The sequence below is a fragment of the Protopterus annectens genome, chromosome 12.part0 (assembly GCF_019279795.1).
Source record: "Protopterus annectens isolate FY-2018-M chromosome 12.part0, PAN1.0, whole genome shotgun sequence".
Classification (NCBI taxonomy): domain Eukaryota; kingdom Metazoa; phylum Chordata; order Ceratodontiformes; family Protopteridae; genus Protopterus; species Protopterus annectens.
In genome coordinates, this window is record NC_056746.1 from 1,284,606,346 (window position 1) to 1,284,629,278 (window position 22,933).

The window sequence follows — 22,933 nt, forward strand, 5'->3', positions numbered from 1 at the left end:
TCATTACTCCAGATTCCATTAAAATATTTGTGCATAAATGACTTTCAACGTTAATGAATGAAATTTACACCTGATTCAAGTAAGTAAATAAATAAGGCAAATAGTAAGAACATATGCTACCGTTTAAGAACAGGCTTGCTTAGTGGTAACTACTAATGGTGCAAGTGTAAAACCATAAGCAGATACTGAAATTCTTAACAGCACTTTATCAAGTATGATTTTCTGAAAGCTGGAAAGAATCTCGTTTTGGCTGGCATAGGGGTGTTTATCAAAGACCATTGAGGTATGCTTTCCTATATATGGATTCCTCAAGCTGATAGGGCTGGAATGTGTCTGCCTATTGTCACTTCTGTTCTCTGACACCTCTGACATGAAGGCTATGTTCCTGAAATGCTGGAGCTGGAGCCACAAGGCCTCAAACTGCTCTGTAAATTCTTTTCATGAGTTTCTCACAAATCCACAGCTGAACGTGTTGTTACTGTAGGGCGGAAGCCAAAACATTTCTCTTACCAATGGGGACATTTAGGAAGAAATTCATGGCTGTTGCTCAGGACAGTATGACAAGTAATCTCAACATGGTAGATGTCAAATTGGACTGTCTGAGTAGGAAGATGGACAAGCTTGCGTTAGGGCAGGAAAAAATTCTAAAATTAATGGAAATGCACGACAGAGGTGCTGAGCCTCTGCAGAAGGGCCCAGACACCATGAAATATAGTGGTAAATTGGTAGAGGCACCACAGAAGAGTGACGACAACTGCAGCTGCAAACAGATTTGTCAGGAGATATCAGAAATGTTGAGTTCTGTTTCTCGGATTTATGAGCTTCACTCCCAGCGAATAGATCATCTTGAGCAACTGGTCCAAGCAATGGTACAGAAGCTGGAAGCAGTCACAGAAATAACAGCAACAGGGCACATTACAAAGAGTGAGGTCATCACTCTGCAAAGAAGAGAACAAGAAGAAGACGACGAACGCTTCTCAGCATATCAGAAGATCTGTAAGCCATCAGAATTTTTGTGGAAAAATGGATCTGATCAGCAGAAGAGCAATGATGTGAAAGTAAATTGTCAAGTTTAACACTTAAATGCATAGTTTTGTAGAGTTTGTGCAACATTCAAATTATCCTTATAGCTGGTTACTTTTTGTTGATGCAGTTTATGTATATCAGATTTTTTTAGAACTACCATGATGCCTTTTGCTACATTGCGTGTCACTCTCTACTGCTATCCACCATGCAAAATAGTGTGCAAAGGTTTTACCCCTTTTTCCAAATTTAATGATGTTGATAAGTGACATTTAATAGTAAAAGTAGTGAAAATGTATATCCTTGGGTTTTGCTGCTTGCTTTCCCGACTCTTTTGGCTGAGTCATTATTGAGCGATGATGTCACATCATTTGCTGACCTCATTCCTTTTGCTAGTTTTGTCATCATTACTGCCATGTGCAGCCATTCAAATAATATTAATGTGTTGGGGGAATAGAATGATCTGTCTCTACTGAAGGACAGTGCCTGCTTGACCTCAGCCTACATATTTCAGGATATTTACATATGCTGACCACTTTCACATTGAAACTGTACCGCTTCAGTGGATCAGGGTAATGTCACATTTGGTAGGGCACTCCGACATACCTGGAAGCTTTTGAAAAGTAGCAAATGTAGTTTTTGACTAAGGTGCTGTGTCATTCTAACGACGAGCTTTGTTCTCTTCCCCTGGTTCAAATATATGCAAGTAAGTAATTTGAGTCAGTTGTATAACAAGCTGTCTTTTCATGCATAGGTCAACTAATAAATACTAAAAGATAAGTAACTGTGACAATAATCGGGACAACAGCACTGTTTAAAAACTGAAATTATGGAGGGGAATTAAGTGGTTATAGAAAAAAAAAACAGCTCAGTTCATTTTCTAAGACTGACAATGAGTTCTAGACAAAGCCAGATTGATTTTTTTTCTTTCCTTAGACAATGCTTGTTAAAACCCATTCACCGATTTTCATGTTATTATCCCTTTCATCCAACCCTGTACAAAATCTACTTGAGGCTTATGAGTTTTGGGTTTATATTGATGATAAAGGGTTGATTTTTTATGCGGTTATATCTTTTATATTATTCTCACTACACATGGCATGGTGTGTGTTAATAAGAATGAAACATTTTGAGATCTCATGGCATCAGTTTATTTGCATGTTTATAGCTTATGTTGTGACCCAGGTATTTCCACATATAACTCTGATAGAATCAGAGTCATAATATCTCCATCCTAAAAAAATAAATAAATAAATAAAAACACCAGCCCTAGGACTAATCAGTTCTGTGTTCTTGATTAGTTTTAATATTGCCACTGATTCATTTCTAAATACAAAAGACACCCAGGACATCGACTCTCCATATCATTTGGCATTTTTGTTTTCTGTTTTAGAAAACGAAGTGCGTTTTAATACTTAAGAACGGAGTTAGAAGATAATGCAGGCAACAGCATAGCTATCCACTGCCCACAAACCTTTCCTGCAAACTGTCAAAATATAGTGCTTAAAATGTTGTATGGTGTACCCATTCTGCAAAGATAGTGATTGTAGCTAGAAAGTGCAATGTTTTCTACACTAGTCAGTTTATCATCTCATTCCAAGTGCTTTCCACCCTTTCAGCAGAGTACTGTTTCTTCATATCTTCCCATTTACAAATTCCAAGTAATTGCTCAGAAACACTTCCTCCTGTATCCTAATCAGTCTTTTAGGGCACCTGCAGGTCATGCTTATGCCTTCTGCATCTGACTTTTTTCTTGTATCTTTCTTCACTGACTCTCACATTTTCTCCCCTTTCCTTGCTTCATGCCAGTCTTCCCGCTGCCCTGCTGTTTCCTTCGACTGCGCTCTGCTGTCTTACTCCTCTGGTGGCCCCTGTCCTTGCTTATCCGCTGTTTCTCCACTTCCTATCTCTTCTCACATCCTTTCCAATCCCCCTTTGCTCTTCCTAGACTGATTAGTTAACCCACTTCTATTACTGACTCCCCTATTCCGATATAATCTCCATATCCTCTACTATCCCTGAACTCTTTGAGACAGCGCCCTGCTGCATATCCTGAACATTTTGTCCACCTTTATCACTTTCCATCCTCCAACCTGCACTACTCAGTTCCAATTTCTCTTTCTGCTTCCATCTTGGATATCATGTTTTGCTTTATTTTCTCATTTTTCTTTCTTTCTTCTTTTTTTGTTCTTATTAATAGTTAGGCCTTTCTACTTAGTGTTTTTATTAGTTTACTTAACAAATACCCACACAAGTTAACATATACATAAATGGTACACAAGAAATGAATACCTAATCCTGACCCGCAAACCATATATATATATATATATATATATATATATATATATATATATATGTAGACAGATTGATAGATAAATATATAAGAATGAGCGGACCACTGAGATAATGCTCTGAAATCAATAAAGGAAAAGACCGACATATTAAGCACTTTCTGACATTAGAATGGTGCATAACAACTTTGGGCAAGAACCTCTGATATAAAACTCTAGTCTCGTGCTAGAGCTTAACAGCAGCTATTGTTGGTCATCATTGATCAGTGGCAGAGGCTGCAACAGCATTAATCATTATTAGATACTTTATTCTGCCACACGTTGCATAAAGACATTAGTTCCTCTGAGGGACTCTCTGCTTCTCTCCACTCCATGTAGTACAAAGAATTATGGTTATCCCACTCCAGTCGTAACTCTTATTCTGTATTCTTAATGTTGAAAAGATTCACCTTTCAAGCTTTGCTGTGCTCTCATTGAGAATTTCTTGACATGTGTTGAATACATACAATAATAAAATAAATATATATATAAAGCTTGCATAGTCTGAATTTACATATAAATGACCACTTGGGTCCACTTAGTCCGCTATTCATCTCTTACAGAAGCTGTCATTAACTTGTGTAACTTAATCCTCCCCTTAGAAGATAACTTTACACCTGTCCCATGTTAACTTTAGCTGTCTCAGTGCTGATCAATCTGCCGCCAGTGCCATTTTATAAACTTTGGTCATTCACAATGACAGCATTAACCACACCTGTGACTCTAACTTATCTGCAGCAGAGTTATTATAACCTGCACATTTGGATAGCTGCATGATAGCATTTTGTACTGTAAGCTTATGCTGTCTGCATGACAGCATAACATACTGTAAGTCTAGGTAGGTAGCTTGTAGATGTTCATTGTAAGGGTCTTTGTTACTGTATGATTCCTTACTCTTGGGAATTAGCTGCAGACAGGACATCCAACTTTCTGGTCAAATGTCTAGACCTTTATGGATATTCTCACACAGAACTGGACTTTTCCCCTAGCTGAAGACAACAGCCTGATGTATTGCTAAAATGGAAAGCAGCTCAAGTCATTTCAGTTATTTTTTGTTACAAGAAACGGTCATTAATTCATCTGTCAGTTGACTCCTTCTAGGCAGCTTTCAGAGAATGACAACTATTCAGCTTGTGAGTCTCTTTTGTGATATATTATGTAATTAGACAGCTGTGTGGTTTGCATTTTTATGTGGTCCATGTCATCCACTAAAGAGCTTACCCATAATTGTGCCTTTGTAAAGTCAGATCATACCTAAAATGACCATTTGTAGTGCTTTGCCTGCCTGGGTAGAACCACCGACTCTCTAGCTGTGGGCTTGGAGAGAAGTTCATTTCCACTTTAGTTGTGTCCATAAAGCTAATTTCTGTGGATAAAGTCATACTGCAACAGCAATCCTAATACTTGAATATTTGTTGTTATAGTGAGTGTCCTTGCATAACTGTACTGTCCACCTATATAAATGTTACATACCTAAGCAACCACATACTATCCTATAAACTGATGTAGTCTGTAGGGGAACATTAAGTGCTTTTTGCATAACAAATCACCATGGCAGTATTTTAGACCCAGATAAAAATGCCTGCCAGTATTGTCCACTGAAAGTCTAGATAACTTGTACAGTTCTGCATTCCTAGACTTCACAATGGGAATATGTGCTGTGGGTACATCCATCCTCTTTGACCACACTTCCCACTGAAGATTTAGCCTGCATAACAGTACTATACCCAGAGCACTTATATAATTTATATAACTCCTGCAACTTAGTTACTCATGAAAAATGCAGGTAGTTTGCTTGATAATTGTGTTGTACGCCAGATATCCAGGTACTCTGTGTGGAAGCATTACGTGTAGCAAATACACCCAGCCTGTCTATATGTCATGTAGTTTGAATCTAGGGAACCTGTTTGAAAGTATTATTTACTTTATCTTCAGCTGGTATTTAAGGGCAGTAATATGTACTTGAATTCATGTTGTCTGTATTATGTTTGTGTGCTTTGCAAACCAAGAAAGCTTACTTGATAATGTTACACCTTGCACATGTTGTATCATGCATTGTGAATTCCTTAATGACAGAGTTGCATGCAGTAAGGCCAGGTACCCCTCATGATATCTTATGCAATTTGAAACTTAAATCTGTTGTACTAAGTTATGCAAAACTACTTTAGCCCTTGTATGACTTAAGCTAAACTATTTTTTATTATTACTGTTTAACACACTAGACACATAAGCAGGAAGACCATGGCCTTCTAAATGTAACTCTTAGCCTGCTATTTAAATATGAAGAGCTTCACTTCACCACCTTCCAGTGTTGGCTTTAGGAGGATAGTTAGAAGGCAGCTGAATCTCTGTGGAAAAAATAAAACACTAACTACATTTCATCATTTCAATTCCTGTGTATATTAAGTTAATGTATGTACTGCTCCCTGTAATGCCTTCTTTTCTGTACTTATTTTGCCTGTCTATCAGCTGCTATATACGGAATGCCATCACTTGGAATTTATTTATTTTCATTTTATTCTTTGCTAACTAGCTACGTGGGCTGTCATATAGACCCTTTTCTGCCATGATCTGGACTACAAGGGTAGGGGAGACTACAACATATAAATATATGGACAGCTTAGTGTAGCTAGTCAGCCAACATGTTTTTAGGGGATGGAGGGAAGTCGGAGTACCCATTAAAAATGCACACAGACTTAGACACCTCTTACAGAATGCAATATGCTGGAAGTAAGGAATAATTACTAGTGTGTGTTTGCCTCAGTGACAAAGTGGTACATAACAAATAGACCTAAACAGGACTCTAGAAGAAGGAAAAAACACCAGATACCAGGAATGTGAGGTATAAAAAGGTGAGGAGGAACCAGGCGAGAGACTGAGAATCATAGCCTTGCATCAACAGTAACTTTTTATGTCTGCTAAACCAAATACATCTTGTGAACTAAACTAAGATAATCGATCTCTTTAGTAGTAAAGCATCTAAAATCATGTCCTGGTTATATCATGAATGACTAAGAGAAAGTCTTTAGCTAGAATGTTCCATAATTTCAAGTTAAATTATATTTAATATTTTCTGTCGTAACGTTTAGTCTAGTTATGGGATTTGCAGACTTCTAAAGTAGTTCTTAACCATTAACTTTGAACAATTGTCAATGGCCATCTATAATAATGTCCGCTGAATGGAATATTTGAAGTTAGCCCCTTTTATTTACTTGTTGGTCACAGATGATGGACCTGCATTCATGACTTGTAGGTTATATTTTGTAGCCCATAGTCCTGCCTTATATTTGCTATAACTGGCCTCTTGGAACAATTTGTGTAGCCTAAAAAGTTCATGGAACACATTGGCAATTAAGAAGTTACTCATACCTGTCTTAGCAGAATTATTTATTCATTGTTTTAAATGATTATTATTGTAATTCACGTTGAAAGGAAATATTTTACTAAACAGTATAACGTAATTTTGGGTTTTGTGTCACAATAATCATATTAGTATGCTGTAGTTTTCATTCATTTTGGTTTAACAGGGGCGGGCATCCGTTAACCTCTCAAAGTTATTTCTAGAAAGGAAGGGTTTGTGTGAGGCACCCTCACTCTGCAAACAGAATTAGTTCTGATTAAGGATATGAAGTCTGAAGCACAAGCACTTCATTCTGAAAGTTGTGCAATTGGCATGATGATCCTAGTCTTAGAATAGCTGGGGGGGGGGCAATAGTAATTGTTGAAAAGAGCTCATTCACAGGTTGGTTTGGGAGCAGAGGGGCAGAGCACTGCCTGTGACTCTTGTGGTCTGTGTTTAACTACCAAACTCAGGAAGGATATAGCAAGAAAGATGAGAATAAGCAGGTACAGATTAACCTAAACCAAAGGTGGGGGGATGCTGCACACTGCTAAAATGAAACTGCTGTAAGGCCAGCGGCCAGCTCCAAGCAATAGGGATTGGGGAAATGGGACCATACTCTACCAAGGAGTACGCAGCACACAAATAGCAAGTTGGTTACATATGAAGTAATGGATAACCATACTCTACCAAGGAGTACGCAGCACACAAATAGCAAGTTGGTTACATATGAAGTAATGGATAACCATACTCTACCAAGGAGTACGCAGCACACAAATAGCAAGTTGGTTACATATGAAGTAATGGATATGTGTTGGGACACCCAAAGGTCCCAGCATCCTGAGCATTTGCAGTGTATTTAGTGACCCCACAGAAGGAGAAGAGAGCAAATGCATACAAAAAAAATCCTGGTTCCTTGCACTTTTATTCAAGGTGAAATTACCTACTTTTCTGCAGCAACAACAACAACAAAAAGAATCTGATAAGGTTTGAAAATACTTAAAACAACTCTTACAAACACTAAGCAGAAAAAAATAGCATCACAGAGGATAATTCCATTGACTTAACATTTCTATATAAAAACAGGCTGGCAGCTCATGACATAAACATATCTAAAGCCAGGCATTTGCATTTTAGCATGCTTTGCAGTTCTGTAGATTAACTGCCTTTCAAAATCCTCCTGGAAACATTTATTTAAAGAATACAAAGGCTCTTTTGATTTATTCTGTGGCCAAATGAAACCTGGCTACAAATGCTGAACTGAAAATATAAGAGGACAGAGTGTTTAACTGTAGAACTTTGCATTCTCTGGCTACTCTGTGGTGGATAGCCAGATATTAAACCAATAAGCCATTTTATTTCCTAGTTAACAAATTGCAATAAAATAAGTAAAGTGCAGATGAGCTCTGAGAGACCCTTTTCAATTGAAGTTTGGGGGAAAAAGTCTGCAAAAGAGAATAAACATATTGCACAATAGTAAACAGTTACATAAAGATAAGTAAATTAAGCAGACAGAATAGCAATTAGTTCGCATATTATTTATATGTCCGCAGTTTACATTACTTTGCAAACATGCAATTCCATGTCTGCATTGTAGGAAAGAGTTACACAGCATACTTATTAAGCATGCCAGAGTGGGATATCAGATTACTGATAGAGTACAGGTGCATTCGGAAGGTCAGTATAATGGCATTAATAATAATTAGCATTGTAATTTGGTGGAGATGAGAATGTAAGATATATTATTTGCTCAGTGTTTAAATGATGCAGTTTCAAGTAGATGTTAGATTTATTTGTAAAGGTGTTTTTGTTTGTTTCTGATCAAATATCTGTTGATATGGAGTTCCATAGCTTTGCTAGTTTATTCTGATACAATTTATAAGCTATATCACATTAGACAATACACCACTATTAAATTAGTTTCATTGTTTGTTCGATTTTTGTTTGTTTTGCTTTAAAATTATTGAACGTATCTTTCTCCTGATAAAGATGTGGATAGATCTTTGTGGCCATATAGCTTGACAGTTCCTATGGTGGGTCTGTGACTCTGGTGGGACTCAGACCAGCAAGGCACAATTTTAGATGTTGTTGTAAGGCTTATATTTTAAGCAATATGCATACAGACCTGACCTATTTTTGGTATGTGTGCAGTTCCAATGCATTTGTATGTTACTTGTGGTAACTTGCATTCAGGTAAAGTGTAAAAATGTCCAGGATACAGTACAGGAAGTAAAGAGCTGATGAATCCACTTTTGATTAATTTGTAAAAAAAAAATCTAAGTAGCTAATGCAAATCCTGAGGCCCAAATTACAGAGAATTGTGCCAGAAGGTGCTACAGCTCATCAGGTAAAGTTTATTACAAACAATGGTGACCTACAAACACTAGTATGGTCAGCTGACTTGCCCAGCTTTTCAGAGTAAGCAAGTGGAGGTCTTATTATTTGAACAATAGTCTTTTTTGGTACAACTCATTTTTATTATTTAGAGTGTTGTTCACTGGTGCATACTAGGTTACTGATTAGTGAGGATCTTAAGAAGCACATTCCCATGGTAGTTTTTAGCCTTTATATTTTGCATGCAAATAACCCAAAGATGGGCTGAAGAAGGGTATATTGGGACATTGACATGGACAGTGTTATTCTTAGAAAATTTAGTGAATGTCCTGCTTTTAATAGTCCACCATTTTTTAAAACTGTGAAACAGTTCCTCAGCTGCTCACTCCCACCCTCCCCCTGCAAACCCTCCAACGTCTCTGCAACTAACTGAGCACAGGTCATCTGGGGGCACAGTAAGGGCTTTATCCGTTTGAGCCATAGGGCTATTTGGTATTCTTCCTATTAACCTCATGATGTTGTTACATGAAAAAGGAAAAATTAATTGAATCCTTTTAGGAGACTAGTATATAGCAGTACCATCTTTTACAGGAATTATCAGTTTCTAAGAAATACCCACATACATTTCTTGTAACATTGCATAGGTTATTGGTCTTTTGAAAAAAAAAAAAAAAGATTACTGTTACTCCTTAACATTTCTGATTTATTAAGGAAGAAAAAATACTTAGCTTTCCTCAGCTTACCATAATACATTTTTACTTGACTATATACAATATTATAAATATTCAGGCGTTATTTCTTCTTTGTTCTTCATCAAGTCAAAACTGCATTAGTGGAGGGATCAGATGGCTTTCATTCTAGGTCTCTCTTTTTTTCCACTCACCCTAACACAATCTGTACTGACCAATTCTTTAGATTTTGCACAGGGTGCAATTTTAATGGGGTAAAAGTGAAAGGAGTGTGGGGCAGTACAGACAGAGACAGATCAAAGCACATCAGTATGAAAGAAATGTTGGTTGTGGTTCAAGCCATTAAGCCTCTGCATTGTATCTGGGACCTAGGTCCCCTACAGATAATGAAAGACAACAGCACAGTAATGTGGTACATAAACAAATGGGGGGCACCAGGTTCTGCTCCCTGTGCCAGATGGCAACGATAGCTTAGAAATTAGCTTTACAGTACTCCTTAACTCTTCAAGCTTCCTATATTCTGTCAGAGTAAAACAGTAGCAGACAAGCTAAGCAGTCTCTAATGAGTAGAAATTCAATGAAGAGGCCTTTCAGGAGTTGATCCAGATGTGCGGAACACCTGAAGTAGATCTTTATCATCTTTCAAAACTGACAACAGAACAGAATGCTTTCCAGTCCTGGAAAACAGATGTTCTTTCATTTTACTTTGTTGTTATTTTTTGGGGGATGGTTCTGTATATATTTCTAGCCTTTGCAATGATTTCCAGGGAAATTCTAAAGATTCAGAAGGACTCTCCAAAAATCATTATGGCGACTCCTATATGGCTCAGGCAAAATTGGTTTTCCCTTATTGAATTGGCCAGGGACAATTTCCAGAAGCTTCCTCACAAACTGGATCAATTCATACAGGATAAGGGGAGTTTGATACACCCCAATGTCAAACAACTTAAATTGACTGCCTAAATGATTCAGTTTTGATACCTGTTAGACACCTGTTTCATGAGAAAGTACAGTAGGTACTAAAGGAAGCAATAAATAATTTCACTAGAAAATAATATATTAGCAAATGGAAAATATTTTCTAGTTAGCACCTAGCCAATGACCAGGGACCCATCAGGTATTTTGTGCCACTGGTACTTCAGTATTTTGTAGGTTACTATCTTCTGGCCTCTCTTTTTCCTGTGTGTAGTTACATCATGTGGATATTTCACATCCGCCCATGGCTCCCTCTCCTTCTTTATTTATTGTCGGTTTTTACCTGAAACCTCCTCGTAAATAGGCTCCTCCTCCTCCTTGGGATCTCAGTTTTGTGCTAAAAACTGACTGTCACTATTTGAACTTGATATTTAGGCTGAATTAAAGTTCAGTACATGAAAAACTGCTCTTCTGATTGGCCTGATTACCTGCCAAATGAGCATTTGAGTGGCAGACAGGATCACTCTACTCACAAACCCTTCTTTCATGCCCAAGGTTGTTTCGGAGGTCACATTGAATCAAACCATCAATCTCCATGGTTTCCATCTAGATCCTTAAAAAAAGGGGGGGGTGATTCTTCATACTCCAGATGTGCATAGGCAACTCCGGTATTATCTTGACAGAATTAAGTCATTTAGGAAGCTAATCAGCTGTTTATTTCCTATTCTGGGACTAAGAAAGGTCAACCTGTGTCTAAACCGACTATTTCCAGGTGGTTGTCCTCTGCTATTGTGTTTTGTTACTGTCACCATGGAAAATCCATTTCAGGCAGTGTTAAGACATTCTGCTAGAGCCTTAGCTTTTTTGATGGCATACTGGAGAGGGGGTGGACTCGAAGTATTCTAGAGGCAGCAACTTGAGCCTACATCCATACATTTATAAAGCTTTCCAAATTGTATTCCTTTTCCAGGTCCAGAGCAGGCTTTACTAGGACCATTCCACAGAGGGTCCTATTCCTTCCTTGTCCCTAGTTGGATTCATTTAACCTACCCATAGGCTACTGCAGCATTGAGAATGGTGCACATAGTATAGTTGTATAAGTTGCACTGATTTATAATAGCAGATGTTTGAATCCTTCACTGCTGCAGCAGCCACACCTCCCCACCTCCACCTTCTTGTATATAGTTCTTGCGGGATTTATTGTTTTTTTTTTTTTTTTGGCTAATTCAGTCTAGATTTTTTTCAGGATGAGTTGCCCATTTTTTGTTGAGGAGCAAGAAAGTCCTGAAGATTTTTAGTCACTCTGTTTGTTTACATAGCTCCCTCCTGAAAGGGATCAGCCTATAAGCAGCCAGAATTAAAGTGTAAGAGCTGATAAAACCTTATGGAGACTGTCTGATTGCACTATGTTTGGCAGGATGCAACTCATAGGCTACACAGCTGTACTTTACAGCTGTGCGTGCAAGCATGTGTGTTGTTGCATATGGTGTGTACCTGAGTGCCTTGTGTAGTGGTGGTTTTACAGAAAGGGATTTATAAGGTGTAGAGTTAGTATTAGTGTGTATTATTAAGGTGGTGCGGGGGAGGGCAAAACTCCCCCACCTTACTAATGCATCCTTACCTTAATCCTAACCCCACATTGTGAGAAAAACAATGAAATAATTTCACACTTTACTTTTAAAATTATTATAGTTTTTCTCTTTTGCTCCATTCAACTCTGAGGTCAGTAGGTCAGTCCCCCCCCCCCCCCTTTACAGACATTAGCATTTTTTTATTGTCTCATCCCTAGAGTTCTACTTTCTAGTTGCTCTGCTGTTTTGTTACTGTGCAATGCTCTTTGTTGTGTGTGTGTGTGTGTATGTATATGTATATATATATATATATATATATATATATATATATATATATATATATATATATATATATATAGGTCCCAATAACTGTCAAACTGTACTTTGACATCTATTTCATCAACACTTTTATCGACTAAACAGATGGTTGACATGTGTGTGAGATCAACAGTCCCTGGGTAGGGGAATATAAACTTTTTCCTGGGAATTGTGCAATCTCGGAGTTTCAATATATACTTAGGGAGTGAGTGGGGTGCATGGATGCTTGCCCCCTGCAAAAAATGATGCTATATTTGTGTTTTTTTAAAAGGTTTACATGCCCCGAGATTAATTCTGAGCACATGTGCAGTAACATGCCCATGTGCATAATGTCAATAAATTCACTTTGGTTTGATTGTATGGCAAGGCTTGTAAAGGAAGTCGTTGGCCTAGTATATACCTATGAACCTTATCTGCTAAAGATGTTTACTGACAACTGTCATTGTATTGTCGTTTAACTAACTATCAGACAGTATGAGGAAAATACTTTCCCTCTTGCTTGGTTATTCTTTGACAGTGTATCTAGGGTGTTAGATACAGTGACAGAGACATTCATTTCAGTCTGTCAAGCTGTAAACGTATTATGTAATTTAATTATATAATAGCACTCAAGCCTAAACCAGTTACAAGACAAGATTCAATATCTTCCAGAGAGTGATATAAAATAAAACAAATGAAATCTTAGCTTCATCATCTGACAATGCAAGTGCACATGAAGTTGGTATGTGTGTTTTTGTTGCTCTGAATGCATTCACTAGACCTTTGTCCACTGGAGTAGGTATTAGGTGGTGTCAAGTACCAAAGCTGAAGATTACAGTAATAGAGGAGGCCAACATGATGGCAATTTTGCTACCTAGAACATAGGGCTGCAGCTCTGTGCTATTTGAACATTTTTGGACTTCAATTATATATACTTGTTTTTTCAGTTTGGCATCTTGAAAATTGTGAGTGTAACTTCTGCTGCGATCATTGTATTACTGCTGTCATCAACTTTATTATCTTTGTCGATTGACAATGTTTCTGAACTGCTCCAGGGATTTGATTTTTACTTCCTTTCCTTGTGTGATCCCATAGTAGTTCAGCATTTTCTGGCTTGGGGATATTAAGTTTTACCATTGTCTTCTGGTTGCCTGCGGTACTATTTTGACATTTCTAGTCTTGTTTGGGGATGAGGAGTTTCATTGCTAAGGATAATAACCAATTCTGTTTTTTAATAAGCTGGGTGGTTCTGCAGTTCTGCATCCTGGTTTGAAGATAATGATTTCCTGTGCTGTTTTTGTGGATGTTTATGATTTCAGATTTATTCAGAGAGTCTAGGAAGATCTTTAGTGGCCTCTCTTGTATCTAGAATTTGACTTGACATTTAGAGGATGAGCAGATGATTTTCCAGAGCAACAACGCCTCTGTAGTGGACTCTGACTGCTGTTTACTACTCATGTTTATTGTTCTGCTGACCCCTGGTTTTGCTTTACTTGGAGCTATTCTTGGACATGTCTGTTTTATGGACTTATATTTTATTATTATTTTGATTTATTCTATAATTTATTCTTTTATATTTGCTATTATGTTGGTGACTTTTTATGTCAAATTCTTGGTGATTTATATGTGTTCGCTATATTAGCATTCTGCACCCATAGTACATTAACTTAACATTTTTGCACCTTGCAAAACTTTCTTATATATTAGTGTTTATATGGCATATATGGTAATCATTTGAAATCTCAGGATATGTTAGAAGCCCCCTGCAAAAATGAAGTTTAAAGGAGAAAAGCAATTTTTGATATTTGCTCTTTTCCTGGCTTTTCACTGTTTTTTTTTCAGTTTGTTGGCACTCAGCATTTCAATTGCTGACATTTTAGTAGGGAGCCACTTATATTTAAGTGATTTAATTTGATTTTATAAAGGTTCTTAGGAAACTAGCTCAGAAATAAAACCAAAGTCGAAGTTGAAGGTTTTAAAACTGAAAAATCAACTGTGATTCATACAAAGCAACACCAAATTCTAATAACTTGCTGTTACACCATTAAAGCATTTTTATAAGGATCCCACACAATTTGGTTTTGTGAAAGGTAGATCATGCCTGCTCAACCTGGTTGACTTCTTTGAGTCAGCCACTAGAGCTGTGGATGAGGGCAAGGCAGTTCATACAGCCTACCTCGATCTGGACAAGGCCTTTGATACCATTCCCCACTCAGGAATTATTGATAAACTTACCAAACTAGGCATCAACATCTATATCACTAGGTGGGTTGGAAATTGGCTCACTGATAGAACCCACAGTGTGAAAATAGTGAACTCAAAGTCAGACTGCTGACCAGTCACAAGTAGAGTCCCACAGGGATCAGTCCTGGGTCCTCTCCTGTTTGGCATCTACTTCTCAGAAGTCCAGGCCAACACAGAGGGGACTCTGGCTGTCCAAGTTCACAGATAACTGCAAGCTGGGAGCCATTATTAACTCCCCAAGTTATATAGACATCCTACAGAAAGGCCTCAGTGAGACCAATGACTGGTGTCGAAACCATGGCCTTAAGCTTAATGCCAAAAAATGCGTCATCCCTTTGGGTAAAAGTCAGTTCTCACTAATTACCACATTGATGGAAGCTCACTGAACACTGGAGGCATTATAAGAGATCTGGGGACACAGGTTGACAGCAACCTCTCCTTCAACCACCACCACATTGTCACTGTGGTCAGAAAGTCCTTCTATGTGGCACATCTCATTAACAAAGGTTTTGCACCCAGGAAGAAAGAGGTCATCATCTCTCTCTACTCTTCCCTCATTAGGCCAGTCATTGAGTATAGTGCCCCATTTGGCATGTACCTCACTAGACACATGCAACAGCTGGAAAAGCCACAAAAGTACCTCACAAAGAGGATCCTAGGCCTTACACATGTCCTACATGGACAGACTAAAAGAACTGCAGCTATTCTCTGTCTCATATCGCCTGCTAAGAGGCGATCTCTGCTTGACTTACAAAGCCATGTCTAACCCAGCTCTGTTAGAAATGCTACATTTAAAGAAATCCAAATCCCTCCGCACCACACGCTCCACAGACCTCAACCTCATTACCGCAATCAACAGAACATGCTGGAAGGGCAGGTTCATAACCCAGAGACTGCCCATGCTCTGGAATAGACTTCCCATACATGTCAAGCAGAGCACCTCACTGGCCCTTTTCAAGAGAAATCTTGATGGGTAATAGAAAGTTCACCCTGGGGATTACTCCAGTGGCTCTACTTGATAGAGGCACTGGGAACTAACATCAGGCAGCACGATGCCAGGGCACTTCTATGGGCTAGAGGCTCCAGGGCCATTAGGCTAGTACACACCTATGAACATGGGGTTTTTATTTTTTATACCCATAATGTGCAGAACCCTGCTACTTATATACATTCATTCAAAGATCACTGTACCACTGAAATGGCAGGATAATCCAAAGTACCACAATCTTAGACTTGATGTAGATCTTTTTTATTCATATTTATTTTCTTATTGTTTAAAGAGTCGTCATTATAGTCTTTGGAATATCAACAATTATTTTATATCTGTGGTTAAACAATCAGTTCTTTGACCACTGAATAACTGAGCCCATTACATTAAAGCTTGTTCCACTAGACCCCGGTGCAAGCCTTAATATGGGTTAAGTGGGGGGGTGGTGGTGGTCGTGGTCAAGACCCATCCTCTGTGCAGAACCCAATCTATGATCACTAGAATGTTATTTAACATAAGTCCTGTAAGGGGGAAAGTTCGGTCCTCTGTGCAGATACAGTCAACTAAAGAAACATACAATGAAATGGGCTTGACCATTTGTTGGTTGAAAAAGTAACCAATCAGTGATATACGTACTATGACCCAAAAGGTATCCCTCTTAGTGCTGCTGACTTATTTGACAAACCAGCAGATATACTCACTAATTTAGAAAGAAAGGACGAAAAACAAAATATGCAGTTAGGCAACTTTTTCAAGAGTTTATTGCACTATAACCTGGAAATTTCCTACCAAGTAACTTGCAGTTTTTATAGGCAACTGCAATCTCACAGGCAGAAATGCTACACAAAGATGTAAGCTATATCTTCCTTTTCTCCTGCTCTTCAGTGAAAGATTCAGTATCAGCAATAGCAAATAAAACTGAGAAACTCCATCTGGATCTCATGATTAGTTAGTTTCCTCCTAGTCCCCTAGGGTATAGGTTTCCTTATTATTTTACAACTTAGCATAGCCCTATTAGAGACAAGATTCTTACCAAATGAGTTATTCAGACAGTTCCAAAAAGGTTATTACAGAGGTTGTAAACCAGCCTGTCACCCCTGCCTTTAAGACACCTACTTACCTGTTGAGGTACACAACCAGAAAAAGAAGTAGGATTTCACTCCAAGCTTTTTTTAATGCCTCACCAAAAAGACCCAACATAGAGATCATTGTTAAAGCGTTCCAGTCTGAATCAGTTTATAATAGCAAGTAAGTTTAAGATAGTTAGTATGAAGACTGTTGTACCCTTTATAAAACAAAGACCTTTATGACAGCTTTGGATGGAGAATGCCTTCAAACATATCCCAGTGAGAACTCAAACAAGGAACTACACGACATTCAAAATATGTTTCTCCTTCCAGTGTACAATTCTGCCACTTGGTTTGTCTGAAGACTTGAGAGTATTTTCAAAATGTTCTCGTTTTCTCATTTAAAGAATCAGTATAAAGCTCTTTTTTCTTATATACTTCTATTGCTGCTCACTAGTAAGCCAAAGTTAAGAAATGTCGGAGTAGCAAATAACAGTAATTGTCACTTCATTTCAGTCTCTAGGCCTAACCATATATTACGGTAGGTATTATCTTACCCAGCAAATGGTGACCTTCCAAATAAGGGGCTGGATTCAGCATAGATGAAAGTTCTGCTTTCTTAGTGTAAGCCAAGAGGAGAGCACTTTTTTCTTGAGGAAAATGATTTGTTATAAGGGTTAGGAGGTTGGCATAATGGTTAAGGTATTTACCTTACAAAAAAGGTGCATGGTTTGATTCTCACATGGGGTAAATGACTAGGCATAAACTTCCCAATAAAGGGCAATAAGCCTAGTTTCGGCTTTTTCCCCAGTTAGGGGTCGCCATAGTGGAACTCCGGTCCGCTAATGATTGGCAGTAGATTTTTGTGTGCCGAGTTGCCGGCGCTGACGCACAACCTTCAGTGAAGGTACGCCCATTCACGCATGTCTCCACACAGAAGACCCTCTAGCTGAGAATCGAGCAGGACAACGTCTTACTGTGAGGCGACAATGCTACTGCAGCACCACCACTGCAGTTAAAGGGCAATAAGCCTAGTACTAATCTATAAATCTAAATCTATGAGATATACAATACTGAGAAGATAGAATTTCAATAGTCTGAGGCACAAGTTATTCCCTGTATTGATGGAGCCTGGTGGAAGAATGCATATGAAAAGAAAAAACCTTCATAGGTACAGAAAATGCTTGAAATAACAAATCTGATTATTTGCAATGAGTAGTGCCAATATTACAATCATTAAAAAAGGAATTTCCTTGGTTTGCAAATCTATAACATTCGTCATTGAGGAAGTTTATTATGCACCTGAAAAACTTGTCAGTACAGAGGTCTTAGTTACTAAAGGAAGGAATTCCTTACTGCACATTAAAAAAGGTGAAGGCAGCTGCAAAGATGACAATTGTTTTATTTTTTTTTCAAACTGTCTGAATCAGTACACACAGTACCATGGTAATCTAATACATTGACAAGTGTGTGGGGGAGGGGAATGAGTCTAATTTTACAGGGCAGCATTACTGATATGACAATAGACAGTTTGACACAATCTTTTTCAGTTTGGCTGTCTTTCTGTCACAACAGCACATTATCTGCACAGATTCTGTAAGCAGGCAGGTGTCTATGGCAAATAAATGTCAACGGAGCAGAAAGCCTTTCAACTGATTGTGTCTCTATGGACTATACTAAAACTGGATTTATTTTCTTAGGTTCAGAGATTCTACTCTATAGTTCAGTGCTGACATTCAAGGGGGGTAGACACTTTCTTGTTTTGAATCATACTTGTCAACCTCTTAGTGCAAGAAATCAGGACAAAGCCTAGAAAAGTTGCTAGAATAACCGGATTTGTGTTAGCATACATTTTCTGAAGTATATGAAGATGGGTCCACTTTGTAATTTCAAAATACTGAAATTTCAGATTTCAGTATTTCAAACTTGCAAAGCTGAATACTCACACTTCTGAAACTGGCAGAAGGGAGAAATTCAAAATACCGAAGTATGGATATTTCGAATTTCTGCTTCCGGTGGTACAGAATGTGGATGTTTGGGTTTAATTTTGGTAAGTTTGTGTGTGCAAGTATGTTGGTTAGTGTAAGATGTGTGTGTGAGTTTCATTTGTGTTACTGTTTGTGCGATCTTATAGTTAGAATATATAAGTGGGAGGGGTGTGGGGGGCACAGGGGGGCTTGCCCCCCTGCTTATATGTAGTTTACATTAATTTGATTGTGGGGGGGAGTTTTGTGTATGTTTATGTGTGTACTGTATGTGTAGCGGGAGTATGGGATTTTGAATTTCGCGGTTGTGTGTTTTCGAGTTTGTGAGTTGTGGTTGGGTTTTTGGCTTTGTGGTTTCGGAATACTGAAATATGAGATTTCAGTATTTCGAAATTACAAAGTGGACCCATGAAGACTGGGGATGTCCAAGATGGCTGCACACTGATCATCAGCTTAACTTAAGCTCTTCCTGTGTGAAAACAGAAACTGAGAAACAGCCAGTGATATTGTCAGCTTGAGTAAAATTCACTTACTGGCTATTAAGTGCACTGCCTGGATGCCAGCAAAGAAGAAAATAAGAGAGCCTGAAAGAAAATCAACTAGAAAAGGTGAAGAGAAAATACTTACTGGGAAGAATCCTGCAACTGTTCAACAAAAAGCAGTTCAAGCTCCTGGTGCCAGACATGGTTTCCAGTAATCTAGAGGAAAAAAATGTCCAATGTACTCAGGGCTGATTAAAATAAATGAAACACCGGAGTATATCAACTCAAATAACAAAAGGCTTGAAAAATGGAAGAAGCTTTAAACAGATATTCAGGTGAGCTGATAAAACTGCAAAAATAAGAAGTCAAAATGAAGAAAAGGCTGTCAGAATATGAGACTGCTTAAGAAGAGATGTTTCAAAAAATGGTACAATTAGAGGGCAGAGCTTGTATGGAAAATCTGAAATTTTATGTTGTGCTAAAGTAACTAGAAGGAACAGACTATAAATTTTATGAAGGCACAGATAAGCGACTGGACTGGTATTCCACAGCAGGAACTATTAATTGAGAGAGCACACCTTTATGCTTCAAATCTGGTCACAAGAAAGCAGCCAAGACATTTATTAATATTTAAATGTGCCAGAAGAAACAGTTGATCCTGAAAAAACTGTGGTAAATGGGCAAAGTGTTAAAAGTTGGAGACAGCAGTGCATTTGTGAAAAAAGATTATTCACTGTACACTAGGCAGAGAATATTTTTTCCTGGATGATCATTAATGCAGAACAGGCTAGGGAGGAAATGCAAAAGTTTGCCCAACAAAAAGTAAACCATCACATGGAAGATGACTTTGTTTCTCATTCTTCTGATAACAAAGTACATGGAGATACTTTGTCAGTGAAACCTCTTCCAGTGTTCCAAAGGAAAATGCTTGAGAGAAAGACAAAAGCTCAAGAGTTGACCAGAAGAACCTGGAGTACCTTGGAAAAAACTGAAATCTGGAATTGAGAAATGGAGATGAACAAGAAGTAGAAGGCCAGCAACATGGAAATTAATGAATAAATATGAGACTTGAAATCATCATTCAGATTTGTGAAATATGGCTGCATAAGAATAAGTGGAAAGAGTAGACTTTTGTTGACTTTGGTAAGTGGGGAACTGAAAAGCATTTGCTTCACTCCATATCATCAATGTTTGGAAGGAAAAGGGTAATTGTAAGTAAAACTATGTTCTAAACAGTGTTTCTATAAAACTTTTCACAATATAAATTGGATATTTTATATTAAAGTATTTTTAGTTGTTCTTGTATGTGATAGTTTTTTTCTTTCTCTTCCTTTTTTGTATTAAGAAATGTAGGTATTACAGTGCAACAAGAGAAGAAAAGCTAGACCAAAGTCATGTTTAAGTTAGGTTAGATTATTGGGTTGTTGAGGTGGGGGATGAGGTGTAAAAGTACACAGATCATAATATATGTAGAACTGATATGTTTTCTTTTACTTTTGCATAGTTGAGTGTCTGGATTAAGACCCTTGACTTAATCTAATAATAAAATTTAAGTGAAATAAATATGAGAACATTGAATATAATATTTTTTTTTCCTTTAGCAATAAATGTTTCAGCTTGTCTTTTGGGGGCTACAGCAGAGGATTACATTTTTCTTTTTTCATGTTTCCATAGAGATACGCTGATAATAAAGCAATAAAAGACAGAACACTGGTTTCTTTAAAGCTAAAAGTTAATGTTTCTGAAGCATGCAAGTTTTTTTTTTTTTTTTGCATCCAGGGGATAAAGATAAAAAAGAGCATCGACCAATTGGTGTAAGTAGAAGCATAGGCAATAATATGCATCTTATAATGGATATCCTCAGTTTCAGGTTAATTAAGATGTGTTAGCAGTTGTCTATTTGGCACAAATATTATTAGGAGGGTTAAACTTCATTAATTGAAGATGTACATAGTTATGTATGTTTGTGTTAAGTTAATGGGTTCTGTGGGTGTTCTGGGGTCATATTTTGCTTTTTTGTTTGAGGTTTTGTTTATTAAAAAAAAAGTCTTGTAAAATGTGACATATGTTTCAATGTTGATGATAAGAAAAAACTGTATAAAGGATTAATCTGCCAAACATTAAACACTTCCATAATGTATCCAACCACACACGATGGAATAAATGCCTTAACGCTGCCACTAAACCAATATAAATAAAGTCCAAAAATATGTAGCAGCAAAAGGCAACCACTGGCTCGTAAAAATTACAGTATAACTATGTTGAGTAAAAAACAATACAAACGTTTATTTGGTAAACGCTTTCACATCTGCTTCCTCAGACCGTAAACATTTTTTCAAAGCACAAACACTTGTTTAAGTAGTGATCATGTGGTAAAAATCAATTAAGCAATTACTGGTTTAAAATCATAGTGTTTAAGTATATGGTTGTTATAAAACATAGTCTAAATGTTGACTACTTGTTTCAAAAGAAATAGTTTAAAATATATATATTAACTAATACATGGTATTAAACCACTTTCATTTCAAAACATTCACATATCAAAAAGACTGTTATATTATACAAAATATTAAACTACTATCATTCAAAAGCGTCCGCATATCAATAAATAAATAAATTTGCTACTCTAACAACTATTGTATATAAGAGCAAATCTATACATGCACTGAGGCTTTTGGATTAAGTACATAAAAAATATATATAACAGATGTAAAATAAAAGTAAAACTCATGCGTTTGCCTTCTATGCAAAACGTTTAAATGTCATGGTCAAAAAGCTGGCAACTACACAATTACAGAATGTAGCAACTAAACCTACATTTATATAAATATGCAAGTGGACTAGCTCTAATAAAAAAGTCGAACTATATGCTGATCTATGCAAAGGAATAATACCAATAATATAAAAAGTAAACAAATCACAGATATACAAAATTCTATTAATATCGAAAAAAAGTGTATATACTAATTAAATAAAGATGATGAATTGAGCCATCGACATACTATTTTAAGAGCTGAATAAATATTGCAGGGTATAGAGGCAATACATTTTACATAATGCGCTAATTAGGCATAAAACTATAAATGAGAAACGGTGGCCTTAGAGTCTAGTAATCTTGCATGTAAAGCTCACCGTAAATCAAATGCATTTAACAACAAAAGGTGCTACAAAGTAATGAACAAGACTAACAAAGTAATATAATATGTCCTGACAATAGAAATACACATCATATACCTAGACACCTCTGACTGTCCAATCTATTGTAACAAGTGAAAAAAGTTGATGTGCTAAGATACTGATTAATCTATATATTGAATTGCTTTCATTTATTAAAGCAAATTGATCTTTTTCTCATTTCGGGCTTTAAAGATGCTTTTTCATTAAGGCCCTTACCTTTGTCTGCCCTCATTCTAAGAATCCATATTAGTTCTTTATTCTCTGTAACATTTCTAACATTACTTAGATTTGCTCTTATATACAATAGTTGTTAGAGTAGCAAATTTATTTATTTATTGATATGCGGATGTTTTTGAATGATAGTTTAATATTTTGTATAATATAACATAGTCTTTTTGATATGTGAATGTTTTGAAATGAAAGTGGTTTAATACCATGTATTAGTTAATATATATATTTTAAACTATTTCTTTTGAAACAAGTAGTCAACA

General features: G+C 37.1%; 1 protein-coding gene across 1 annotated transcript in view; it reads left to right on the forward strand.

Moving 5' to 3' along the window:
* The first annotated feature begins 497 nt into the window (after positions 1-497).
* The window catches only part of MYLK2 (myosin light chain kinase 2), a 688,091-nt gene continuing 665,655 nt past the window's right edge, over positions 498-22,933 (forward strand). The window contains exon 1 of the mRNA XM_044090332.1: positions 498-1,058. Coding sequence (XP_043946267.1) covers positions 513-1,058 — 546 coding nt within the window. The 5' untranslated portion in view covers positions 498-512. The remainder of the gene's footprint in view (positions 1,059-22,933) is intronic.